The sequence below is a fragment of the Talpa europaea genome, assembly GCF_964194135.1.
Source record: "Talpa europaea genome assembly, chromosome: 15".
NCBI lineage: Eukaryota > Metazoa > Chordata > Mammalia > Eulipotyphla > Talpidae > Talpa > Talpa europaea.
In genome coordinates this window covers 7,246,876-7,274,370 of record NC_140083.1, presented here as the reverse complement: position 1 = coordinate 7,274,370, position 27,495 = coordinate 7,246,876, and the positions used below count along the sequence as shown (strand labels likewise).

The 27,495-nt window shown below is 41.4% G+C and overlaps 1 protein-coding gene across 37 annotated transcripts in view; it reads right to left on the bottom strand.

Annotated features, from left to right (window-relative positions):
* Positions 1-219: 219 nt before the first annotated feature.
* RBFOX2 (RNA binding fox-1 homolog 2) overlaps positions 220-27,495 on the bottom strand; it is a gene marked incomplete at its 5' end in the record, with an annotated part of 239,344 nt that continues 212,068 nt past the window's right edge. For 9 of the 37 annotated variants that reach the window (XM_084256443.1, XM_084256445.1, XM_084256444.1 and 6 more), the window contains 9 exons: positions 261-402; positions 1,912-1,984; positions 2,323-2,411; positions 11,410-11,449; positions 15,140-15,272; positions 16,187-16,279; positions 16,392-16,445; positions 19,376-19,436; positions 22,206-22,298. In XM_084256443.1, coding sequence (XP_084112569.1) covers positions 358-402; positions 1,912-1,984; positions 2,323-2,411; positions 11,410-11,449; positions 15,140-15,272; positions 16,187-16,279; positions 16,392-16,445; positions 19,376-19,436; positions 22,206-22,298 — 681 coding nt within the window. In that variant the 3' untranslated portion in view covers positions 261-357. Of the gene's footprint in view, positions 403-1,911; positions 1,985-2,322; positions 2,412-6,346; positions 6,424-6,589; positions 6,622-8,600; positions 8,644-11,409; positions 11,450-15,139; positions 15,285-16,186; positions 16,280-16,391; positions 16,446-19,375; positions 19,437-22,205; positions 22,299-27,495 lie in introns of all 37 variants that reach the window. The other 28 variants (XM_084256411.1, XM_084256447.1, XM_084256413.1 and 25 more) reach the window with 13 other exon arrangements.

Sequence of the window (27,495 nt, the reverse complement as noted above, 5' to 3'; positions counted from 1 at the left end):
GTCTCTCCTTCCTCAGTAACTGCCTCTTCCGTGATTGATAGAATAAGCTAAGCACGGACATACAGACATGGAAATGCATTATTTTTTTTTTTTACCACAGTTAAAAAAAGAAAAAGAAAAAAAAAAAAAAGAAAAAAATGCACAATCTTTGGAACAAAAGAATTAAAGGCAGAAATTTAAAGGAAAAATACATATTCAAAGAACATAGTGAGGTATAAAAAAGTATTCTTTCTTTTTTTTGTGTTTTTTGTTTGTCTGTTTTTCCTCCTTGCTATAGAGTTCTTCTACTAGTAAATATTGCAATAGCCAGGCCTCATGAACTGGGGGGCTGTCCCATTTGCAGGGTCTCACGTCACTTCAGTAGGGGGCAAATCGGCTGTAGCCACCTCGGTATAAACTTGCCTGCAGTAATTAAAGACACAAAAATAATGAAACGATTATGAGAGAAGCATTAAAAATGAAGAAAATGTCCTGGGAAGGGATCTGGAAAAACAGCTTCCTTTGAAGCTTCGAAGCCCGAGTCTCAGGGGCCCGGCAGCGCCAACGCGCCCGCTGCCGACGGCCGCTCAGGAGAGTGCGCGATGGCTCTCGAGGAGACGCTCGTTTCAGCTGTGCCACCAGCAGCGCAAGGGTCTCCCACGGCCTGAGTCACCATCTGTCTCCACCACATCGTGACAGTCGCGACCTGAAGCAGACGGAGACTCGACCTTCCCAGACACCACCTGTGCACGGGAAGCTGGCCCTGCTGACCACTGCTGCTCTCGTTTCTCATCTTTTGGGTGGAACTTAAATCTGCATCCATCTCTCAACTGGCAAAGTCCAACCCTCTTTATCCAATGCACCAGCTAGTGGATTCTGACACGCCCCATCTTATCTGTGTGCGGGTCTGTGAACTGGGTCATCATGGGCTTCGTGCCTGAGTCTTTCCTTGACCCACCGACTACTGCTTCTTTCACTAAGTTCCCCAGGAACATCTCTCCCCTCAGGTCATTCTTAAAGTACAGGATGGATTGTCCTGGCACCAGTAAAACCTCAGGCACTTGTACCACTGCCTTTACATCATATGTTTCTACCTCTATTCTAAAATACATGTTCCCTCAGGATCCTGTTACTTCCTCCCACAAGCCTTCATCAGAAGAAACTCAGTGTAAGACGTGATGGGCTCCCTCGTATTGCTCTGGGTCTTATGTGTCGTTCAGCTTCCCTCTCAGGCATCCGTCCAGGGTGCGGCTGCCTGGACTGGGCTGCAGGGGGCATTGGCAGCAGGAGCTGCAGGCCGGGACAGCCTCCCGGCTGCCACCGAGTCCCTAACACTGGACCTGAGGGCCTGAGGCCAACTTAAAAGAACTGCAGTGAAGGTATGAGTTGGGATGGGGGAGTTTATTCTAGACAAATTCTATAGACTTTTTCGATACCTTCTCTGAAAATACCATAAACATTACTGATAAAATAGCTTCCTAAAGCACTCGGTGACTCTAGCACTACTGGCCAGAAGGCTCAGGAATAGCAGGGACCTCCTTTGCACCTGCATTTGAGTCCCGCACACATGAAGTATTTTGAAAGGTTTACTGTGAAAACGCGAAAGTCATGCCCCAACTCTTACAAAAGTACCAGTCAATAAAAGTCCACGGATGTGCGTCTAATGTCTGAGCCAACACCCAGCATCAAGCTTTCTCTCCAGCTGACGGCGTCACCCAGGGTGACTCTCACTGCTCACACCAGGCCATGTGGCTCACTCTGTAGCACACGGATAAAGAGGGCGACACAATTCCAGATAGCCCCGTGTGGCTTTCACACTCCAGCAATGGGAGAAGGGCTGAGTTTCTTACCTCCCTACATCTATTTCAGTCTGTAAGTGAAATTTAGGAGGCGTAAATTTTTATTTTTTAAAAAAGGGGAATACATACTTACCACAGCGCCAACTCCATAGCTAGCGGCAGGGGCGAGGGCATGGTAGGGGTCGGCTGTGTACACCCTGCCATAGCTGGAAAGAAGAGAGACAGTCAGGGAGACAAAGAAAGACCGTGCTCCCCAAACCACGCGAGGACGACACCAAAGGGCCTGGGAGAAGATGGGCCTTGGAATGTCACTGGGAGACTGGCAGAATGGAAAACAACTTTCCATGTCTGCTCCTACATGCAGTAATTCTGAAAAATTCTGCAAGTACCCCGAGAAAATGGGGAAAGAATGGAGTCGGAGCTGAGGCGGAGGGAGGCTGGTGTGGAAACCACAGAGGCCAGAGCCAGAGAGCAGCCGGGCGCGGCCACGGCGTGGGGACGCCGTGCCCAGGGCACGCAGCTGCCTCCCGCCCGAGGTACGTACCCGTCGCTGTAGGCGGCGGCGGCGGCGGCAGCGGCGGTGGCTGCGGTTGCAGTGGCAGGCTGCGCGTATCTGTAGGCGGCGTATCCACCCTGCGGGAGAGAGGAGGACTGACTCACAGACCCTCCCCGCGGACAGCGACAGCGCCCGCCCACACGCAGACGGACACACAGACACAGGGACGGACACGACACAGACACACACGTGGGAAGAGGCTGTTTCAAACTGCATCCGTCTACATGTTCCTCCTCTGGTACAAAACGAAACTCCGCTACGCAGGGATCTGCTTGCCCATTTGAGGCAGCAACAATGAACTGCACAGGCCGTGCCTGCTCGCAAACTTAGGAAATGAAGGTAGGACTTTTGGGTTTGTCTTACTTGACAGTCTGGGACTTTCAAGAGGGAAAACAGTTACAGGAAGTTGGGAACTGGGCTGGACCGACAGGAAGCGTGAGGTGAGTGCGGCCCCTTCCACGGATCTGCCCAGCGTCAGCGTGCGGTGCTCTGGACATGGGAGAGGGCAGTGGGGAGGGAAGGGCCCCGCGGGGCGCCTCGCTCCTTCTTGGCCTTACACCTTTGCCAAGAGGCGGAGCTAGCCAGGCGATACCCAGAAGGAAGCGAGAGTGAAGACCAGGGGCTGTGCAGCCTGCTGCTTGCTCTTGAAAGCTGTCACAGAGCAGCTCACAAAGGCGGAAACATCAGCCATTGGGTCCTTCCCATGGAAGATGCTGCTGATGGAGACTCGGACTCAGCATCCTTGGACTGGATTTGAAGAGCCCAGGAGCCTCCTGCCCCTAGTGTTCAACTGCCCTCATGCCCCTCCCGTAAGAAGTGAGATCCGAGCATCCTGCTCTCATGGCAGGCTGGCTGTTTGCAGCTTTTCCTTCCAGTGGTGGGAATATGCTCAGACTCCCCCATGTGAGCTCTTTCCTCAGTTTAGACGGTCAAACACCCACAAGGTGTTCCCTGTTGGGAGCAGGTACTTTTTCGTCAAGTATTTCAAAGGTAATCACAGCAACAGATGTCGTGGCTATTCTGAAAAGTGGCAAGTTCTACCTTTCCTTCTTTTTCTTGATTCTTCTAGAATTCATCTGTTTTACCTAAATCTAATTCAGGTATGAATTTGCATCACTATCTTTTCCCTGTCAAATATAACTGTGCCCACCGGTCTATCTGGTCAGCACCTGCATGGGTGAGCTGCGTACCTAGCGTCTCCGGCTACACGAGTCCACTCCTCAGGGCAACCAAAGCTTCCTACTCTTCTTTAAATGCTGAAATTTTGCTAAATCTACAAACAAATTAAAAATTTACTTCTGGACTATTTCTGAGGCTAGAAAACAAGTATTTTTTAATGTCTGTTCTTAGTCATCTGATTCAGGCAGCTTCTAGCTTGCTACTTTTATTTCTGTTCAAATCTTATTTTGAAAATACCTGTGGTTTCTTAGGAGCTTCAAAAGCTTTTTGCTTCTTTCTTCTATGAGTCATGCTTTTTCTCAAAGAGCAAACTGCATCATGGGGGAAAATTTACTCTAAAATGATGCTCCTCGAGGTCATCAGAAGTAGCTTCATCTGTACATTTAAAAAAAATCCCTGATGGGCTTTCAGTAGATAAGTGTTATTCTTTCTTTGTTCTTCAAGTGAATGACTTAGAAAAGTAAACACTTCTTTCTCAACTACAAATCCTTCTACAGCTACTCATAGAAATAAAATTCTCATTACCCTCACCATGCACTGGGATGGTGGCGAGACCCCTGCACTTGGTCAGGTCTAGGGCTGGGCGGGCCAGGCTGGCATGGGCTGGGCTGCACACCCAGGCCTGACACTGTGCTGCTCCACACATGCATTACAAACCAACTACAGTGCCTCAAACCAACCAAATGCAGTGTCTATCTCCTTTCCTTCTTTTCTTTTCAAACTTCTAAAGAGGCAATGAAGCTGTAAATGCTTTGTTAAAGCACAAGCTAACCTTTATAGCTAAACTTTGTTCCTATATTTTGTTTTCTATATTTTTTACATCATTTTTCATTTTTGCACAATGTATGCTTTTTCACCTTGGTTATAGTCCCCATACAATTCCCACCCCCCCTTATTTTGACCGTAATCCCTCCTACCCCGGCCCCCCCGCCCCCGCCGTGTGTCTCTGGCTTATAGTTGCTTGTTGATTTTTATTTTTACTTTGTTATAATTGGTCTTTCTCCTGGTCCCTTATTTGGGTTTTTTAAATTCCTGCTATGAGTGAGACCATCTGGTATTTTTTCTTTTTCTTTCTGGCTTGTTTCGCTGAGCATGATCCCTTCCAGCTCCATCCATGTTGCTGCAAATGGCGCGAGTTTATCTTTTTTGATTGCTGAGTAATATTCCATGGTGTATATGTACCACGTCTTCCTGATCCAATCATCTATTTTTGGGCATTTGGGTTGTTTCCATAGCTGAGCTACTATAAACAGTGCTGTATAGCTAAGCTTTTAAGTTGCAAATGAAACTGAAAGGTTCAATTTTTCGTTATAATTGGAGAAGGGCCTGGGCTCAGCTGGGCACGCGGACTGGGAAGGCCACTTGCTGCAGGGTGTCTTCAGCCGACTTCTCCACACACAAGGACAACGGGGCAGACAGGCATTCTGTGGCTGGTCTCTTTAGCCTTCCTCGAAACACCAAAATAATCTTTAAAAATGTAAGTCAAGATAATAAAAGCAGTTATAGCCTGATTCGTGTTTACTTGAGTAAAACATTTAGAGCCTCAAGTTCTCAGACGCAGGTCAGAGGTGTACATTTTCAAGAAGAAATTCTCAGGCTCAGACGACACTAGTTGGGTCATATACCAGATCATGGTGTTGCGCTGTATGGCACTAATTCTAAAAAGGTTACCGACAGAACCACTTTCTCTCACTTTGCTCAGTCTGCAAGAGGCCAAGGGAACCTCGATGATGTTGGGGCTGCGTTTTACTGTTAACAAAACAGGTCAAAATGGTTCTGACTATGGAAAGAGGCTTCCTTCCAACGCAGAAGGAAATGGAGACCATCTATCTGCAACAGTCTCCTTCATGAAGGGAGTCTGGAGTTGGGAAGTGATGAGATTGTCTGCCACTGCAACTCAGGAGAAAAGGACAGGATGCAAATATTTTACTGACAACCAAAGGCCTGAGAAGAAGAGCAGCATTAAGGAAAACTACACTGATGGTCTTCTTTTTTTTTTTTTTTAAATGCAGATAATATTTCAATAGGACCACTCTCCTAGCGACATTGTGAGAGCGGAGCTGCAGGAGCAGGCTGTGCTAGGCTAGGGCAGACAGGTAACCTGCGAGCCCTCTACCTTGGTAACTGATGGACTCCCCCAAATCTGAAAGATGAAATTTTAGACCTTGAATTATACTCCAAAGACATTGCTTTCTTCTGCTGCTTTTAACTGGTGATTGAATAAAATCTATCACCAAATATAAGACAAGGAAAATTCAAATATTTATTCCCTCTGGATTTCAGAGGGCAGAAAAATTGCAGGCTGAGAAGCGGTTTTCTCCACTCTCATTTCTACTAGCAAATCTGAAGGCTTTTCTAGAACATGAGAACAAAGTGCAGTTTGAAACACCAAGGTTTTCATTACTGTTTCTTAAGGTTTTCAGAAAGAACAAAGGTAGGGAAGGGGCAGGAGAGACAGGGGGTTCAGGCGTGGGGAGGGGGATGGCGCCACATTTATTAATCACATTAAAAACTAAGCATGCCAACATCTGGAGCTAAAACAACCAGCAAAATCACCACGTTCAGACTCGTATCGGCTAACGCTATCTATCCCAGCATTCTCTTGGGACAGCGGTTTGCCCTAGGCTCTACCACAAGCTCGGTGAAGTACACAGCCTCAATTACTAGAGCGTGCAGCCACAACGACCTGGTATTACGGAAACAGTCAGTCACCACTTGAGTTAACATTCCATACCCTAACAACTGGCCCCTCCCCAGCCCAAAGAAATAGTCAATCTTGCCCACCCTAGCCCTGGCCCACACCACAATGTTAATAATTATAACAAGCAGTAACCCATCTGTTATATCAGAGAAGGGAACAGAGACTCCACTGAGAGATTTAGAGTGAGATGTTAACATTTCTTCAGCTGACTGCACAAACAAACAAACAAAAAAAAGAGGAGAAATAATTCATTTGGAGATATGAAGTCATGAAATAGCTGATGTGTATTGCTTTTAACCATGCACTGATGCAAAACTGAAGCAACCATTAATAATAAAAATTAAAAAGGACATATGTATTTACACACAATCAGACCTGTTTGATCTGAAGCAGTTTGCAGATTCTATCTGTGTGTGATTTGAAATAAAACAAAAAATGGGGATTAGCATGGCCACAGCACACCCTAATGTAGGAGCGCACACGGACAGCTTTTTGGAACCCTGACAGCTGGATTAATTTTGCAATGGCTAAGCCTGATTCCAATATACACACCCCCCTTTAAGAAGAACGCCTTTCTGACTCCTGGGTAAGCCATTCTAAATGGCTGCTAGTCCTCGCCCCTGCCCACCTTCCTGACCTGCACCACTCACTGGGGGCGCACCCCCTGTCCATACCCACTTGTTCTGACCCATGTGCTCCTCTGAAATATTTCCTAGATCTAAGTGCTGTACCTTTTCACAGTCTATAATGTAGCCCTGCCTTTGATTTCCAGCTTTTTCAAAGGAAAATGCTGCTACCTTTCAGATCCTTGTGCAGTTAAAGTCTCAGTTTTCCAGGGCTAATGTCACCTCCTAGGGATTTTCTAATCCACTCTGAATCTAACTTATCAGCTAATTATCTTGATGCCACACTTGACTGTTTTGCACTGCTCTATAGCTGCATTTTAAGCTAGAACTGAGAGGGAGAGTTCTGCAAGGGCTCCCTCCTGTGCCTGACCTTTGTCTGCATGTCTGTTCGCCTCACCTTGAAATTGTAGATTTACCCCTTGACTTGATTTTAACCTAGGCTTTAACTTTATGATAGCTTTGTTTTAGGTTTACATTAAAACAGGACTTTGGTGAGCATGTGATGTCAAGACACCTTCATTCTACTTGGAAGACAATGACATCATGTGACATTGAGAAGAGTGTGTATTTCAAGACCAGCAAACAGAATGGAAGCTTGTTCCCTGTGTGTGGTGGTGTGTGTGGAGCCTAGACTGATGGGGCGGGAGTGTATGTGCGGTGCCCACAGTCGCCACAGCAGAGCAGAGGCCTACTCCAAGTAGCTTGGGTTTGCTGCTGTGCCTCTGGGACTCACTTGATTTGTCCCTACAGGATTCCAATTCCCTCTTTCCCTCACCACCTTCCCATTCCAGCTAGAGCCACTGCCCTGGGTTACACTCGTATGAGGGTGCTGCAGAGGCGTAAGAGTTCTTATGTGGCCACTGGCACATTTTGATTAAATGTGAAAACAAAGATGAATACAAAGATTCATAGCAATAATATTGTTATGAGGCTTTGAATGAGGGACCTATATACTTTGAAACATAGTCATGAAAAGTATTTTTTTAAGTATTTAAAATTGGTCTTATTATTTATAACTGCGGTTAAGGGAAGAAACTGTTATGATCAATGTGCTATCTTCTGCAAAGGAGAGGTAATCTTTAATGAATTTCAACCTTCAAGCTCTCTACTATTTCACATCTCCCCAGATTAGTTCATTTCCCAAATCTCACCATGTAGCCACATAATGAAGGAGGCCACAGGCTGCCTTCCTCTCCCGAGGTGCAGTGGCCCCCAAACGAACTCACTGATCTTCTTTGAAGGTGACAGGGAAAGAGGGAAGTGCATGTGCTTAGAGTCCCACTATGTCTGCATTTTTAAGGCAGCTTCACACTTAGGTAGCAGCACAGTCCAATCCCTGCCAGGACTTCACTGCCGGATCCAATCCGGGACTTGGGGGTCCCGTAGGACAGAGTCCTACCCCCCCATTCTCACTTCGTTCAGAGAAGGAAGCATCTGCTTGAATCTCCAAAGAGAAAAGAGCAGTTTCAACACCATGGATTACTGTGATTGAGAAGCTGGAAGGGGTGGCAGTGGCGGGCAGTGCCGAGAGGTGCCCGGGTGGTGGGCGGCGCTTCATTCAGAAGGAAGCACCCTCGGGTGGGGCTGGACTGTGTGCGCTGCTGAGGTGGCAGGGCTTAGATCACACGCTCACAAGTCTTGATTGTCCAAAAAAGCCTCTGTTCCCATCTCTAATGTGGAGCTGGAATGGTTAGTATAATTCAATTTTTTCACTGCAATCCACAATCTGATTGATTGGCAGGTCACACTGGCACTCCTACCTGAGGTATTTTAGCGCTAATGATTGGTTCCTGTAAGACTATTCTATAACAGAACACAGGAAGAGCAGTTCAAAAACACAGCTGTGGAAGGAAAACAATCATACAACAAGCCCACTGGGGGCCCACCAGCCTTTTCTTTCCTTTGGATGCAAGCATGCTTTTCACAGGGTGAGGATTCGGAACGGTCTGTGGCCCCATTTGAAAAGTGAGTAGGGTGAAGTGTGCCTTTCCTACTGGTCATGTGAGTGGGAGTGGGGGGCCAGTGGCTAGACCCCTATCTGCCACAATCTCAGTCTGGACCAGTGGGTCTGTAAATGACGCCCAGCGAGATCAGTTCTCCAGAGAGGAATGTGCCCGAAGAGAAACAGGAAGAAAATGGCTAGCAGGGTCACGTGCAGTCTAAGAATGGAAGAGGAAAGTGATTTTTAAAACCTCCACAATAAAATAGTCTAAATGAATGTAACTTAAACACAACCAGCAACTAAAATACTCTTTTCCCTCAAGTCATCTCTTCCAGTTCTGCTTGAGTGCCCTTTCTATAGGGCACAAACTTTCTTCTTTGTCTGACCTACATTTTTGAGGAAACAAGTAAATATATAAATTGGTAGACTTCCAAAGATGGGAGACTGTCCAGAGGAAGCAGAACAAATTCAAAGTAAAAGAGGCTTTTTTACTTTGCATGTTTTTAAAGAGCGTTCTTTGCTCTCTCACATATGGAATGGGGAATATGGAGTTTTGAAAGTTACAGTTACATTAGGCCTAGTTCAAAAGTCACTTCATGATATATTCATTTCTCGTCAGTGGGTTCAGATATTATTTCTGCACTAGTGACCAACTTTTCCCCTCACTGCTTTAATAGGAACTAATAAAGGACAATAACATTACTATTAATTCTTTTCATCAATAAGGGCCACCGATGGAAATGATTTTCAACAAGGTCACTGAACTACTTCCGTTTGGCTTGTTGATAAAGTGTGGATTTAAAAAAAAAAATTACAGAGCATTTTCCAACAAGTACAGAAAAATCATCTCTCTTAATAAAATCACATATCATGAACTAAGAAAATGAGAGAACTGTAAGCAATTATTTGGTTGGTTGACAAGGTGAAAGAAGACAAATCTTAATAAAAGCAGAAGTAGGCCACATTAACAAAATCCCCAAATAAGAAAGATATTTGAGAAAAATAAAAACTTGACTTAGGAAATAATTCAAATGAAAAAGCATGCTCTTACAGAGCAAATTTAAAAAAAAAACTTAAATAACATAAAGATGAGTTTCATGAGAACACTAACATATATGGGAGAATGCACATGCTCAGATCATATTTAAACATGTATGCTCAGAAATGTGCCATTTGGTAGAAAAGTAGGATATGTCCTTCACTCTCAGGTTTCACTGTGAGCACAGAAAAAAAAGTCTTTCATTATTTCTAGAGAACCTTCTTAGGAAGAATGTGGGTTTTAATTAAAGTGCTCAGAGACAATGAAATATGAATTAGTTGGGTTCTTTACTTGGCTGTGCAAACAAATTATGTCATTTTAATTAAGTCACAATCTCTCTAAGAAATGTATCTACAAGTGAGAGCTAGACCAAATCATAACTGAGGTTTCTCTAGACATTTGTTAAATCACAGCACACTTTAAAGGTCTACCTGAAACAGGACTGGTGTGTAGCGTCACCTACAGTGTCTCAGAGAACTGCCTGACCCTGTCTCCATGCCCTGCAGTACGCAGAGTCTCTAAATGCATTCATGTTTTTAGATTGCCAGAGACTCTTTGGCAAACTGGGGATAGAGTCCAATAAAAAGACACCCTTGTTGACTTGGGGAAGGTGAAGAAAGCATTTCCAAACAACTCTAACCTGAATCATCTCATGCTGACAATTTTTTGGGTTTGTTTTTACAAAATTGTTTTTAATGATTTGGGTGGTCACACCAAGCTTGCATTCAAAAAAAAGTCATGTGGAAAGGTTCCAGTAAAAGGCTTTAAAACTCAGAAACTTTGACAGTCATTTCAACAATGGATTACATGTTAACATGGTTGACAGAATCGACAGTCTTGCAGGACAGTCAGATGTCTGTAGGAAGGGCTGAGGAGGTCAGTTATGCCCCTCGTTTCCCTCTAGGTGGCTCTTAACAAGAGACCCACTGGCCTTGAACCTCAGGTAAAGAAAGGCCTCCAGCTCTGAAGACTTGGTCTCCTCTCAGTACTATCCCCTCCACACTGGTTTCAGTTCCTTACTTCACTTTCACAAGATGATACTCTTTTAGAATGTAGAAACAGGAAAACACACACTTTAGAAAGATTATTGTCATTTACAGCAAACAAAGTTCTAATGATCTAGAGAGGATGTGAAATGAGAAAAGCAGAAAAGGGAAAGAGCTGGTTGAAGGCTAACCTAGTCCTGTTATTTATGTATGCATATGACACGACAGGAGTAAGAGACTTTAAACCTGCTGATCATCTCGCGAGTGTATCAGTGATACACAGAACATTTGTGGGTGTAGGGAAGGGAAAAGAATATGTCCAGTAGACTGACTAGCAATGATCAGGAAACCCAAAGGCTTAGTTTTTGCACCCAGGGGCAAGCGCAGTGGCAGAGAAGCATGCTTGCATTCTTAAATATATAAATATATATATATATATATCCACAAGGAAAAAGAAAAAAATTAAATAAATTATATTAAAAAAAAACCAAACCAAAAATAAAATAAAATAAAATGAAAACCAAACCAAACCAAAGAAACAGAAAAAAAAAGGCTGGCTTGTCAGGGGGTGGGGTCCAGAAGGCCCCAGTGTGTGTACTTACATAGAGGTCAGCACCGTAAAATCCGTCCTGGTAAACCACACTGCAGAAAATCCACACAAAAACAAAAACAAAAAACAAAAGAACAGAAACACATTCCGGTTATTGAGGACGGCAGCATGCACATGCGCTCTGTTCGGGCAGGTGATGTATGAATATGTGACAACCTGGGCTTGACAGCAAGTCGGTGCAAGAAGCGTGGAAGTGCACACGCACGTTCACCAGCTCTGGTTCATGCTAGGAGGGGAAGGAATGCAAAACTAGAACGAACCACCAGATGCTGGTAATTAAGAATAAAACGTTAATAAAGAGCATTCCCAGAGGGTCTAAGGTAGCTACTGAAAATCTCACAGATGGAGGCATCAACATTTTATACCTACAGTATTTTTGAGCTCACCCTAGGAGGAAGTTTATCTTTAAAGTGCTTCCAAAGGGGTGTGTGTTTATGTGTATGTATGTGTGTGTCTTTGCATGCGCGCACGTGTGCATAGGTAGGGACATGGAGAAGAACATGAAAAAAATGATGCCAGAGAATGCCATTAGGGCAGAATCTATATGCAAAATACGATTCAAAATTATGTTCAGTATTTTGTCTTCAGTTTTGTGGTGACACATAAATTTTTTTCTGATATCCATACATCACCTGCTTTTCACCCTGCACATTAGACATGCGATAAGATTTGGCTGATCACACAAGCATGCAAAGTATTATTATTCAGCATTTTAAGAACCAATGCAACACCTCAGAAAAACAAGTCAATCAATTCTGACCAAAGTAAACAGAGAAATGTAATTAAAAAAAAAACACAACCAAAAATACCCACAATGCATTGCTTTCACAAGCAGAGATAATGAGCTAAAGGTTAAGGTGATTGGTCCAAGGTCCAAGAATTGAAAGGTGCAGTGGGGATCCCAGATAGTAACAATATAATCCAGAGTGGGAAGGAGCAATTGAAAAATTTTAAGGGCTCTCTTTTGACCATAAGAATATTCATGGAATTCTGAAAAATACATTGATAACTGAAGTTCTGGGCATGATCAAAGATTATTTTATTTAAAAGATGGTAGCTGATCAGGACTAGAAGGACTTACTTTCCTGTTTAGTAAATGAATTTGTATAAAACAAATAATGCTGACTCTTTTTAAAAAAAATCCCTAAGTTGTTACTATACTATTATAACTTGTTACTATACAATTATAATTAAAATATGGATTTCAAACCATTTGAGGTATTTTTGTACATATAAGACTTTCTCTAAAACATTACTTGGGGACCAAAATACATAGAACAGCAATAAAGATAAAAGATAAGACTTTCTTCTTCATATTTGTTAAGTCAAGATTTGGCTATTTTAAATTAGAAGATTTATTTATCATTTATTCAACTGAACAAGTTGGAAATTTTCACCACTAACTTCTTCATGATAATAAGCAACTGAGATCACTAAATTGTTTCTTTAACTTGAACATGAAATAACTTATTTCTCAAGTAGCTGAAAAATTTCTGATTCTACTTCCAATGACATTTTGTCATCTTTACCGGTGGCTGCACTTTACAAAGCTCCGAATCTGCTGTGCCTTTGTGTTACACAACAGGCAGATTAGACACACCGGTGGCGACCAGCTAGCTAAAAGTTCTATCAAGTTTCATTACCTCCAACTCCTGTTCAAGTCTGCTATTAGAAAGTACTTTGCCGCTCAACAGCATTTTAATAAATATGAGACTTGGTCCTTATGAGAAGGTTGACAAATGGAAAGCACTGAGGCCAAGTGGTGATTAATTAATCTTCAACTATTTCAGTAAGGGGATACAGGCAAAGGTTAAAAACATTTCTTCTACACAGAAGAGTGGTGGCATTAAAGCATGAATAAACTTTACCCTAAGTTGTGTCACTCACTGGGAATATTCACCAAAATTCTAGAAGAATTCCAATATTCCCTGTATCAAATGCCACAAGGGGGCTAGACCACGATGATTAACGATGAAATTAGTTTACTAAGCTGAAAAGCAGTTTTAGGCCATTCCCCATAAAATACTGGACTTATTCCTTGCCATCTTCCATGTAAACAGGTAGCTTATTTAATAAAAAAGAAAACATGGGAAATTAGTGTTCAATGTAATGCACAGAAATTGATGTGATTAGGCACAGGACAAAATCTCTGAGCAAATATAGACCTGACACAGACCTGGGAGAGAACAGGCTCTCAAGTTGGTGAATATACTGAAATGACCTACATTGAACAGGAGCGCATCCAACTACCTTGTAAATCACTCAGGAACATTACAAATAAAGGCGTCCCATGTTTCTGCTGAGCAGTGTGGCCTGCAAGTGTGATGGTAACTCTCGGATTGAAATGCAGGACACTGCATGAACAATTTTCCTAGTGTGTAGTCTTCTACCAGGTTCAGTTTTATGTTTTCTTTGATATCTCACGATAAAATAATACTGCATCTTTAGTCATTTCTTTAAAGAGATGTCAGAGGTTGAAGGTCAAAGGTCAAGTGGGGGGGAGGATAAAATTAAAAGTAATGGCAGAAGATGGAGATGATGGAATGCATGGGATTTAAACATCTAAAAACTGCAAACAAAGCTTATTTCTCAAGCAGGTCCCTTCCAGTGGCTTTGGAGCTTGCCCATCTTAGCATGCACACTTGCCTTGTCTAACAGAAATGCTTTAGTTCTGTGCAATGGAGGACCCCTATTGGCATGTCCAGTCGGTCTATGAGTGAATGCTCAATTAAATTAGTACACCTCAAAGCCAACTTTGCTGTCAGAAGAGGACCCACAAAGGAGGCTCTTTCCTTTTATATTTTAACTAAGCAGCAACTAACAGGCTCCTGTGCTGCTATGTTTGTTCCTCAGTAAGAACATGGAAAAACCTGTCATAGGCAGAGAAAAGATGAAGAACACAAATGTCACATCTTTGAAGAAAAGTAACTTATAAAAGTCCACTCTTTATATAAAATTATACATTTTAGGCTGACACTGAGATACAACTAATAACAAACCCTGCAACTTCACTCCTTCTCCCCCATCCAATGACAAAGGATTTATTTGTTGCTATGGAATCATTCCACTGCATGAGACACCCTCCATACAAAAATCAAAGGGTGAAGGATGCTCAGCTACATTAGTGGTTTTACCATCATTCAGAAGCCAACTGTAGTTTAATTCTTCCTACTTCTCCCTTTCTCCCTTGATTCAATTGGACTTGGTTCATCTTTGAATTAACCTCTTTTAATCCGTTTCCTACAAAGAAAGCAAATCCATTGTGGGTAACCAGCTCTGCTGCTCACCACCCAGCCGTGAGACCACAGGGAGGCGCGTGTGGCAGCCTCAGCCCGCACGGGGGGTGGCGAGGTGGACGCAGCAGATGCAGCCTGGCACTACAGTCTGGAGCTCCTGTTTGGTTCTCTGCAGTAGTGTTAGTCCATGTTCGTGCGGTGCTGAGTGAACTCATGCCAACACACTGCTAGTGAACAAGACAGCTCTGGCTACTGTCTTAAGCCACTACCAGGAGGGCTTAAGGTGGCCAAAATGAAGATTTATAAAATGAATTGAAATTTTTTTACATTCTGATAATGGTAAATTTTGGTTCTTGCCACCTAATCCGTTAATTTGCAAATGTTCATAGGATCTCTGCTATGTGGCATGGCAACGTCCCAGAAGTTATGAGAGGGCAATGGTATTCTTTATTTGTCCGGCTGCTGACCTCGGAATCTAATGCTTACCCTGGGTAGGCGGGGATGGCTGTTGGAGGTACCGCTCGAACTGCACCGTAGACCGTCCGCCCTCTGCCCCTCAGGTGGGCTCCTCTGAAAGCGGCCGCCGTGGTGGCTGCAGTTGGGTAAGGGAAGCCAGGAACTAAAGGGAGACCCAAAATATGACAGAAATGTCAACTTGTATTCAATAACAGCTTTACAATCACAGCTTGCTTTTAGCAAACTACAGGACGATGAAAAGATGTGGACCACCTCTTTTCTGAAAAAAGGAGTGGAGAGACCCAGCACGTAAACGCTAATAACACTGTGCCTCACACATCACAAATCTTGAGTGAGTTTTCTCTGCTTCTTCCCTGTTTTGGAATTGCAACGCAAACTGGTGAGCAGTTTGAGCCAAATGAGATAAACTCTTTAAATGGTCAGTTATTAATCTTATTTCCAAACATGATATGGATGTAATCATTTATGCTTCATAAGGATGTTCTTTTGTTTTTATATGGTGCCAACCTCCAAGGCATATGTAGTCTTTAGACATTTTAGTTCATTAATCCACTTAATTTTTTTTATCCAAAATGTTTTAACCCAGAAAATAAGAAGAGAGGAGACTTCTCCCCCATGGTCACATATCCTTTAAGGAGGCAGACACTTTCTAAGGGTCTATTCTAAGTGTGTTATCCTTTGGAAAGCATGCAGAGACACTGATTCCATCTCCATTGAACGCTGTGTAATTATACCTCTTGCTGGGGCAAAACAGCTCAGGTCAAAGGGCTTTAGAGATAGCAACAGAGCTGAGAGTGATCAATAACACCGCAGGCCCTTCAAAGTGACACTCTACTGGAGGCCCAAACGCTTGCAGAGAACACATATAACATACTTCTTTTATTTTCCTGATTATCAAGTGCAGCCTAAAATGTTCTTCGCATGTCCTCAGCCCACCCCATTTGTGCTTTGTGGCAACCTTTCCGTTACACATCATACCAGGGAAAAACAAACTAGCATGTTGCTGCTTACTCGCCAAGAGTTGGAATCCATGCCAGGCCAACATAGGCTACTTACTGATTAAAGGAATGTAAGTGTTGATGCCCCCTCTTCCTGACAGGGGCACTGCAGCATCGTTGCCTAGGGACACATCTGCTTGAAAGCTGGAGGCTGATTGCATTAAAAATAATAATAAAAAAAAGATTACAAAGGAAAATAGTAAGTCAAAAAAGTCATAGGTGCTGTTATAGTTAAACAACACAAATGGAAAAATTAACACTACCTGCATATAACTCAGGGCCATATACAGCTCCAACAACTGGGCTTAATTTCCAACCTGAAAGGAAGAGAGAACAATGAACATTTAAAACAGGGAAAAGACTAACAGGGCATGCACGAGTTGGCATTGGAAATCTCTGGGTGTATTTTTGCCTCTTTCCAGCTTCTCCTTAGAACACCAGCTGGGGTTAAAAATGAGAGGGTGATGGTATTTCCTGACCTCATTACCTGATTATTTTTCAACATGACTAGACAGTGAAGGGATAATGAGGGGCTGGGGTAAAGTCGGAAGCGAGGAAGGAGAAAATTAAGAAGGTAGGAGATGGAGAGGGAAGGAAAGGAAGGTAGGAGATGGAGAAGGAAAAAGAAATACAAATGAACCCTGGGCTTCAGTAGAGTCTCTCACAAGATTGCTTAATGAAAAAGGAAAAAAGGAAAAAAGGTTTAGAAAAAGGAAAAAGGGTCAACTATCCACCACTCTATACCACACTATGATGTACTTTTTCTTACATACAAGCTAAAAAAATGTTTACTGCTCTGGTTGTTTTATAAAGCTGTGCTTTGTGCTCCAATTTTACCTGGATCTTTGACTCCATGATCAATTGCACCAGGTAAACTGAACTCCCTTGGTTGGAATTTCACAGGAGTTAACCAAGCCAACGAAGGAGACATGCACTTAAAAGTCCAAGCTCCTTCCCCAGCTCCAGTGCATGTCCTTTGAGATTTCCACTTGTGATGAACACAGTTAAGTTAATCAGCCTTTCTAGCTAAAGGGCATTAAATTGCTATTGCATATCAGCTTAAATATTTACAGATTTTATGTACTTCCAAACATGAAGCTTGATGTCAATTTTATTCAATCCCCTTTTTATATTTACAGGAATACAGCAAGTGTTAAATAAAGAAAATATGCTGCTGCCCACTGATAAAGAGTAGAATTTCACATGATAACTTTAATCAATAAATATTTATTGAATTTTATACATAAGTAAGCAAACTTGAAAAACTGACTCTCTGGCTTACTTCTTGATATTAGCTCAGGCTCTCACACTGTGCCACTGCTAGTCTATAAATATTTGAATGGAAGTAAGAACTGTAGGCTAAAACGGCTATAGGCAAAGACATTATTCAAGAAAAAAGCCCATGCATCCTTAAGCATTTCAACCTCCATTCATCATTTTGTGCATTCATAGATGGTTGTGGTCTCTTCATCATTATACATAAAAATTTGGCCAAATCTGGGTTCAAATCCTACTGGAGTACATTGTAGGAGCACAATGTTCCACAATATCATATGAATCAAGGGATTCCAACCAACCAACACACATTAAGACGCTGACTGAGAATTCAGAGAAGGCCGCATTCTCATCTGAGAACCCAGAACCCAGCACTGGCAGGTTTCTCAAGAATGGCTCCACTAGGCTTGAATATTAATTTAGTATTGTATTCGAAAATGACCTTTCCCCTACCAACTGCATCATTATGCAAGTGTTCCCTTTAAAAGGATCACGTTATAATAATGGCAGATAATGGTCTGCCGTCAGTAACACTTGGAATGTGTTCAGTTCTGGACAACGTACAATGTATTTTCACAGGTGCTTAGGTTACCGACCTTCACAAAACAAAAGGGACAGAAAAGACAGCACATCTGGGACAATGAATAAGCATGATGCTTCTCTGCTCTTCCTTTCCTAAACAATAAACTAAGAGGGTTGGGTTCTGATGACTTTTAAAGAGCTTTCTAGTGCTGATAAACTGTGACTGCCAACAGAGATGAAAACAGAATCAGAGAGGTTAAGAAATTGGCCACTGTCACAGAGCAAAATGAAGAGTTCAATCTAGAAGAAAAATGTCTAAATTCCAGTCAGCAGCTCTTCCTGCCACACCATTTACCCTGGATCTGAAGGAAAGTTGATGTACTTTGCCTTTCTTTCCTTATTTCATTTACACTGGGTTTTTATCAAAATGACAGAAACTACTGTGGCTTTTCATTTTTGGAAATCTCATTGCATTTTTTCCTTTTATTTTTTTTTTATTGAGGTTACCTTGTTTTTCAGGGTTTTGTTCTGCAGAGAAAAGAAGACGAGGTAAAGTGGGAGGTGGTGGCATTGCATTTTCTACCAAATGAACTAGGTAGGAATAATGCAGACATGCTGATTTGTATCATCTGGTTAAAAAGCTGGGCTAAATATATTCACTGAAGATTTTGTGGAAAATGTTAAATGCTGATGTACTTCTAATGACTTAAGACATTGCTAGCACACACTGTTATACTCTGTCAGTATGTCTAAACTTAAAAAGCAGGCAAAGCTCCCCTTTATTACTAGATAAAATATCAGGCAGAACTCTAACTAGACAGCAGAGAATAAGAGCCACGCAGACTGAAGGAGGGAGGGTGGCCTCAGAGCCCAGCGTGTTGGGTTCTTCCCAGATGACCTCATGGAACAGAGCTTGCAAAGCTGGCACAGACTGAAGTTTTATTTAGCGTATGAGTCTCAATTTATTTAGAGACTATGAATCTTGATTAAATTTGACAATTGATGTGAAAATTTTTTTCTCAATGAGAAACATAGCATTTACTATATGACAAGTGCTCATGAAATAGAAAACAGAATCACATGTATACCTAACCTTTAAAAGGAGAGCAAGGAGTCAAAAATGGATCTATTTATGTTCGATGAGCAGGTGCCAGTGGTGAGAAATGGTGGCTCTCCAGGGGTGCTACAGACAAACCCAGTACATTCTCAAGAACTACAGCAGCTAAAAGAAAGGGTTCCTGAGTAGGGATGTAACTTGGGTTAAAAGAATCACAAATGACATACTGACTGTGTCTAAGATAAACACTGCTGAGACCATAATACCTTTAGTAACTAAAAAAGCTTCATTCTAAGATTAAAACGTTCACTTGTAAAAAATAATGCGTTTCCTTAGGTAAGGAAAATACTTCTACGCTGACACAAGAATAAAGGAGGAGGTATGGCCACTTACCATTTGCATATGGTGTGACCATCTTCTTATTGGTCATTACACGCGCTGTAGCATTATTCACCTAGAAGTACAGAGTAGAGGGGGGTAGGGAGGAAGGAGACCACATTAGGGAGTGTGAAGTTGCTCATCTGATAAAACAGTACTTAGTTCAAAACATAATTTTCAGACAGTGTTGATTTACATAATTAACATAGCAATATAATTAATATACAGATTTTAATTAAAATATTTATTAAATGAGGCTAACAAGAGTGAAATGCAGTTTCTTGTTCTCCAGATGAAAAACCTGGGCTACTTCAGCATCCAGTACTCCGAAGAAAAGTAAAATTGCAAATTCTATGGAGCTCTCTTAAACAGAGAAGTCTCAGCATTAAAGAAAATGAGGGAAAAAGTAAACTAGAAACAATTCTACACATGAACTTTGAAGTTCATGAATGAAACAGACGCGTGTCACATGGGTCAGATGAAAGATTTACAGAAAGGTAAGAAAATAAATTTGTGGATTTCATCTGTTCTAATGTTCAATTTATATGTTTGTATAAGATTTTACTGTTTGAGGTTAATAAACAAATACAAAAATGGATTCCCATGTTGGCAGTCTTCAGGACCATTTTTCTAGACGATGTGGTCCACTAATTTATGAATAAAATTTTCAGCAGGCCTTTAAATTAGGCACTTAAAATAACTGAAAAAAAAATAAAGCTTACGTTTCTTTTCTTTTCTGATGCCTTCCACCCTCATCACATAACAGCATCATTCACAGCCTCTCAGTGCGGGGTGAGAAGGCATTTGAGCCCTGCTGAGGATGGGCTTAGAGGTCAGGATGCCAAAGTGGCAGATCCTGCCTCAGAGCTCCAGCAAGGAGGGTGGCGCCTCACCCAGAACCCGACCATGGGCTGTGCTGTCAGCTCACAAAACGGGCCAGGTGTTCAATGAATTACGAAATACACAAAATATAATCATTTAACCTCTTGGAATTTGCATTATGTTAAATTTGTAGTGATAAACTTATATTATGAAAAGATCAATTTTAGCTGGAATTGGAACTAAAAAAGTCAATGTAAGTCTTTTAAGATCGAAAATCTTAAAATTGAAAATCCTTCCATGGGAGGAAGAGCTTGAAACTCCATTTACTCTAGTTTGCCCACCAAATAATAGAAACATTTCACATTTAAAAAGAAAGAATGGGTACAACAATGATGAGACTGAGAGCATGCAGTCAAAAACACACACACACAAATAAAAGAAAGAAAAAACCCCAAGTTTAGAAAGAAGGGAGAGAGTGAAGGGCGAGGCTCACAGACAGGCTAGAGGGGCGGGGGCTTCTGACACCAGCGGCTGGAGCCAAAGCAAGCGCTGCAGGGAGAGTGGCCAGAGCCAACCAGAAACCACCAGTCAGCAAGAGAGACCAACAGCTTGCACAGACCCGAGAGAAGGGCCGAGAGGAGCGGAGGACAGGGTGGGGAGAGACCAAAGTCAAGGGAACAGGAGGGGCGGGGAAGGGAGAGGAAGGGCAGGAAGGCGCGCAGGGAAGAGCGCTGGTGGAGCACGGGGACAGTCACAGTTCCAGACAGGCCGAGGAGAGAGGACAGTGGGAGAGGAAGGAGCGGGGGAAGTGCATTAATAAAACCAGCCAAACTGGAGTTCAGTAACTCTGAGTAAGATGTGCAAGGGGGAAAAAGTCACCATGACAGTAATGTCAGTAATCAAACAGCTCAGGCTGCTACAAAACAATATGTACATCCAAAGTCCAGGCGCATTACTCAACAGCACTGAAAATAAAAGGGGAAGGAAAAGGAAGAGGAACGACAAGTCAAATCACATTTTAGTGTTAATGTGAGATGGCAGATGGACTTTTTCTTTCTTATTTAATTGTTTTGTGATTACATTGTAAAAGCTGCTTCTCCAGTGCTTTTGTTTCACTTACCGCTGAGGGCACCAGCGCCAGCTTTGTGTATAGTTACCATGGAAAGAGTGGGTCAGTGAAGGGCCCTAAATGCTAAACCATTGGAAAGGGAGGGGGGAAAAAAAGCAGAATATGCAGACATCTTACTCAAAATGGTGGCTTTTATGTTTAATACTTAAAAATATTGGGCACCAGGGGAAAGGAAGCAGTTAACCTTCGCTGTGGTCTTAAAAAGGCCTGCCGAAGACCAGACCAGAGCTGCCTCCGTCACATCGTGGGCAGCCATCAAACCCTTGCTGGAGGAATTCAGCCATTAACTATTGAAATTCTTGAGATTAAATATATTTTAAAACTAGATGAGTTTTGGAATCCCTCTTTCCTCCCCACAACTTCTACAATCTTCTAGGCCTTGCCTATCACACCCACATATAGAGGCCAACTGCCTCCCAGGAGAAAGAGGGCAGTGGCTGGTCCCTTGATTCATTATAGGACATAATGCTAAAATGGACAATTTCCAAACATTTTTTTAAAAGTTAGTTTTATTTTGGCCTGATCACAGGAATTCGGAGTCTCGCAAACTGAAGCAAAGGAAAAAAATCAAGAGAGCAGAAGGATGAACATTTTGAAGGAGGAAAAAAGTAAATGAAAAAAACAAATAAATATACACACAGACACACACACACACACACACACACAAGTAAATCAAAATTAAACCCCCCCCAAGCAACCAAAAAATGAAAGAGAGGGGAGTATAGAAGTGTTAACTTTTATACATTTTAGTGCAAGAAGGTGAAGGACATGAACACACATACACATGTGTGCACACACGAACAAGACAGGGTTCCAAATGTGAAATAAGTGAAGCAATACACAAAAAGAGAAATAAAAATATAAACCAGAAATTGAATTATTGAAGACATGCACCTCGATTTTACGGCCCTCTACCACGGTGCCGTGTAATTTCTCCCTGGCCCTGTCTGCATCAGCACTATTCTCGAAAGTTACGAACCCGAATCCCTGCATGCAGCGGGAGAAGGGGGGAAAACATGCACATCGTTATATTGAAATACTGATCTCTTGGTAAACAGAGAAAAAATATCACAGTATGAAACTGACATCAGCAACAATTCAGCAATACTCTCCCAAAGTCACATTTTTGGTCCATGCATAGTTTGTAAAGGGAAATTAAATCCAATAAAGGAATAAAGAACTGTAGTAGTAGTGATGATATCATGATGATGGTGATGATGATGATGATGATAATAATAATAGGATTAACAACAATAATAAAATGAAACATAAAGCATGTGAGGCCAGACCAAAATGAAGGTAAGAGTTACTCGGGTTATTCAACCAAGATTCTGAACATTTTTATTGTTCTACTTTTTGTTCTCAATGTTTGTTGTTAATATACATGTCCCTTTCTGTAATACTAAAAAATATTTATATGGCCTAACATCTCAAATCTATTATTTTCCGGTAACTTCTATGTGAGTTCTAACATTCTGGTGCCATGATTGTACAATGAGATTATTTTCAAGGAAGTTTAGTCATTTTAGTCCCTCTCTGCCTGCTGCTGACATCACTATTAATTCCATTGGGAATGGGGTAATTAAGACATCGTCATGATGTCTAGTTCTGTAGGTACTGGGTGTGGGAGAGGAGCACACTCATGTCATCTGGGCACATGAAGATGTCACTAAGCAGGGGTCAATTATAACTTTTCTTCAATGTTAAAAAAATTTTTTTTTTGCATATAAGTACTAGGGTATAGACCAGAGGTGGGGGAGTGTAGGGAGTTGAAAGGATTCACCAGAGACAGAGTAGGGAAGAGAACAGGCAGATCTACTGAAATATACTGCTGAGAGGAGCAGCATGTGAGACAGAAGAGGTCTACTGCACCATGAGGGTCACCTCCCTGGCCGGGGATGGAACTCAGGCCATAGTGGAGAAAGCACTGAGACTGAACCCCTAGGCCAGTGGGGAGGCCCCCAATGTCAATTTTAAACAATCATACCAACACAGTAAAAATATGTTCAGCTGTATTTCAGAAAACTGCGTACCCAAATTATACATCGGTTGATGCCTACATTTGCTATTTGATGTATTAATTTTCCATAAACAAAGAAAAAAGGAATAGCCAACTGGCAATGGGAACATGATCTATATTAGCGACATCACTTGAACAGTATTCAAGAGGAAAGGAGCACCGTTCACAGCAATGCAGTTGCTGTCCTGAGTTAGGATTAATCTGTGTGTTGTAGACACTTCAAAAAAAAAAAGGAGCTTTAATGTCAAAATTTAAGACAGCAAGGAGTCGGGAGTTAAACCCATTTTATTCCTTTGTTCACACTGTATCTGACATGGGGGTCATGATCATATCATCAGTTTCAACAGTAGTTATTATATACTTGCATGACTATTCCATAAAGCACTCTATCAGCTTTATTCTAGGTGCTTTGTCTTTCCACTCTGCAACCATAACATTTTCTCAAGTCATTTACATTTGGAAAAGTGGCAGATTCTTAGAATTTCCTGGGAAAGTTCTCAATTTTCAAAAGCATCATTATTATTCCTTTAGAATTCTTTGAGTATTCCGTTATAAGACAACCTGGAGGTCTTTATTTTTAGTGAAGTATTGCTTTGTTACTTAGCACCGGTGTACTCCTATATGTACAAACATGTTCTCCTCTAAGACGTTAGTGGTGTGTATTGCCCAATAAGGTATTCTGAAGCAGCTCCATCAGTTTGAAGGCTCTGATCACTCTAAATGAGCATAAGGTCAGATGTTCCCTGGGGGATTCCAGTGGATCAAATCTGCCTTCCACGTGTCATCGCGAAGACCCCAGAAAGTGCAATGCTAAGCTGACAGAAAGCTTAAAAGTATGCTGCCTGGGATGGAATATTATAGGCAATGTTCAAAATACGTTAAAAATATCGGTGGGAATACATATGCAGAAAGAAATTTTGGCATCTACATGCTACAGTCTCTTTGACAGCTCGAAGTACACAGGGCAAATTACACCATTTGTCATCAGCTCTAGTATGTAGAATACAGGAAGCCAGATTTCCGATCCCAGAGAACCCTCCAATGGGACAGTCTAACCTTTTAAGAAAGGTCACAGATTGTGACCAGTTTTTACATCACATTTTAGAAGTATTGTACACTATTCAATTGATTCTTACAGTTTCTTACATTTTATGCCTGGATTAAAGTAATGAATTATAAATTAATGGCTGGATAACAATTTATCTGGAGACTAATAGCTAGCTTTTTAATTTTAGCATTATGACTGATAATTACACACTGTCATATGAACATGCTTGTTTGTTTCTAAAATACAACCATTGGGTACAAAGGACAGATCTGCTGGCTTCATTCTGATGGTAAAGAAAAGGAGTGAAGCTGAGGCTAAGTACCCCAGCATCCAGAAGGGCTTCCTTCCCTGTAGCTTCTTCCCAAGCTCCACAAATGAGAAATTATGCGTTAAAATGTCAGTTCGGTTTTCTATTTACAAAACTATATTCATCCTAAAATTCTCCTAATTTTATTTTTCAAGCCAAATTGCTAAATGTGTTCTGTGACGCTCCTTTCTGGAACGTGTTAACAGAACATTTGTGATACAATAACCGCATCCAAAAGAATGCAGAGTGGCATTATAAGCATTGCCATTTTACAGTCAGCAAATGCTAAAGCTTAACATTAATGTCTGCTCAGTCAAGATTTTCCCAATAATACTTTAATATTCTGGAACAAAATTTCATTTTCAAATCTTTATGAAGTATTTTTTTTTAAGTGAAGAAAAAGTGTCTGCACTTCAGAGGAACTGCTAATTCAGATACCAAAGATACAACAATTAAGCAATCTTTACAGACATATTTACCTAGGGTAATAGGAAGATGGCCTTACTGATACTGTGGGCCTTCCTGAGACGAAACCTTGAGGTAAGAGGATTTCTTTTCTTCCTTTGAAGATAAATAGGCCTTTTGGTAGGCAGAATAATGGCCTCACCAAAGTTGGCAATGTCCTAATCCCTGGAAACTGTGAGTATGTTACCTCACATGGCAAAAGGGATTTTGCAAATATGACTGAATTAATGATCTTGAGATGGGAGATTATCCTGGATTATCCAGGTGGGCCCAGTGTAATCACAGGGAGCTTATGTGTGAGAGGGAAGCAGGAAAGACAGAATCACACTGCAGCATCCTGAGAAGGACTGGTCTGGCCAGTGCTGGCCCTGAGGATGACAGGAGTGACATGTCAAGGAAGGTGTGCAGCCTCGAGAAGCTAGAGAAGTAAAGGAAGTAGATTAACCCCTAGAGCCAGCTGAAGGAGTGCAGCCCACTCCCACTTTGGACCTGTGGCCTCCGTAATTGTAAGGGAATAAAGCTGGTGGTACTCAGTCACCAAATTTGCTTGGAAGCAATAGGCAATTACTATATGCCTCTGAGAATTAAAGGCTGTGAGTTGGAAGATGAGAAATAGAATCGGCATTTTTATAGTATTGTTCTTTAATACCTTTCTCTCATGATGAAACTTTGAACAGGTCATTTCCCATCAACTCCATTCAAGTTTGTTTGCCACATTTAAAATTTGGTTTCAAGAGTATTAATGCAAATAAAATGCTAACAATTTTTTTAAATATACCATCTCTTCAATAAAATTTTAGCACTTCTGAAACTGTACCTGGAACCAAACTCAAGCTACTCACAGACTATTCAGGTTTAAGAAAGTCCCAACAGGAAAATAGGCTATTTTACAATATTTTCATTCACACTAAGTTAGGTCATTATGATCCCTTGCTTTGAAAAAGAAACTAAAAATTCTCTACACTAACACATTTTCCTTAGGAGAGCTTCAAAATGATCATATATCAAACAGGAATATAATAACCTGTCTGAATAGCTACAAAGTCAAACTTAGATTTAATCTCAAACTCTTTATATGAGGAAGCATTTAAGCCTAAAAACAGACATGCAAAAAATATTTTTATTAAAAAAATGATGTAATTAAATTTAAGTAACCTTAATTTAAATAAAATTAAATAACTAAAAATGGATGTTTGTCTACACCAGTGCTGATAGAAAAATAACTTAAGCCATATATTTCCACCGGTCACAGTAAAAGGTAGAAAAAGTGAACTTAATTATAATGCTGCATTTTATCTCACCCAATATAAACAACATACTATCATTGCAACATGGTGTCAACATCAACGCTAGTGAGATGGTTAACATTCTTTTTTGGTGGTAAGTCTTTGAAGCTGTTGTATGGTTTTTACTTGGGGCATGTTTCCCTTTAGACTCACTGCATTTCAGGTCCTCAGTGTGGCCATGGCAGCCAAGGCTGCAGGTCTCTATGCTTTAGGCTTTCACCAGAGGTTCTCAGCGCCCAAATCCTTCCACTTCAATAATTCAAAATATCAGTGACATATCAGTGGCTAATTCAAATATACCAGAGTCAGATCAGTGATTCACCACCAGCTATCGCAGCTGTCTTTTGGAAACTGAGGGCTGCTATGTCCGGCAGGAGTATGGCTGTGGTTAAAGCTTCCAGCAACTATTACAGAGACTTTATCACCTGCCTTGATCATTGACATCATAGACATCTAATAGCCGAGTAACTGTCACCTTTTCAGTCTGGCCTCAGACTGCAATAAATAACAAGCAATAGAATGAGCATTGTAAAAATATTTTTAAAATTTGTATAATCTTTGAATTTTTCCATCTCAGAAGAATGAGAAAGAAAATTTACCATGTAACTTTTAAGGGAGAAATCAAAAGCAGACGGTTCTCCTGGGTATGGCCAGAACACAGAAATTAAAAAATAAATAAAAGAAAAAGAAAACTAAAACCCATAAAATGGCAACAAAAGAAAATAAGCTAAGCCCTTTGGAAATACATGCACTGTTATTTTAGTTTTAAGTATAATGAAAAACATTTCACCATACATTACCTACCAAATTTTACTGAAAATCACAAAGGGCTACTTAATGCAATTTCAAAGATAAGATTTTGACCACATTATGAAAGAAATAAAATAATTTCCCTTTGCATGAAATCAAAAGTCAAGGAAGTTCACAAGAAACTATTGCACATTACTCATATCTGAGGAAAGGGAATGGAGGTTTTATCTTCCCTAACTCCAGCTGAAATTTAAGTCTGACACAAACTCAGATCTCCGTCATTCCAGAAATCCACCTGAGAGAAGTAA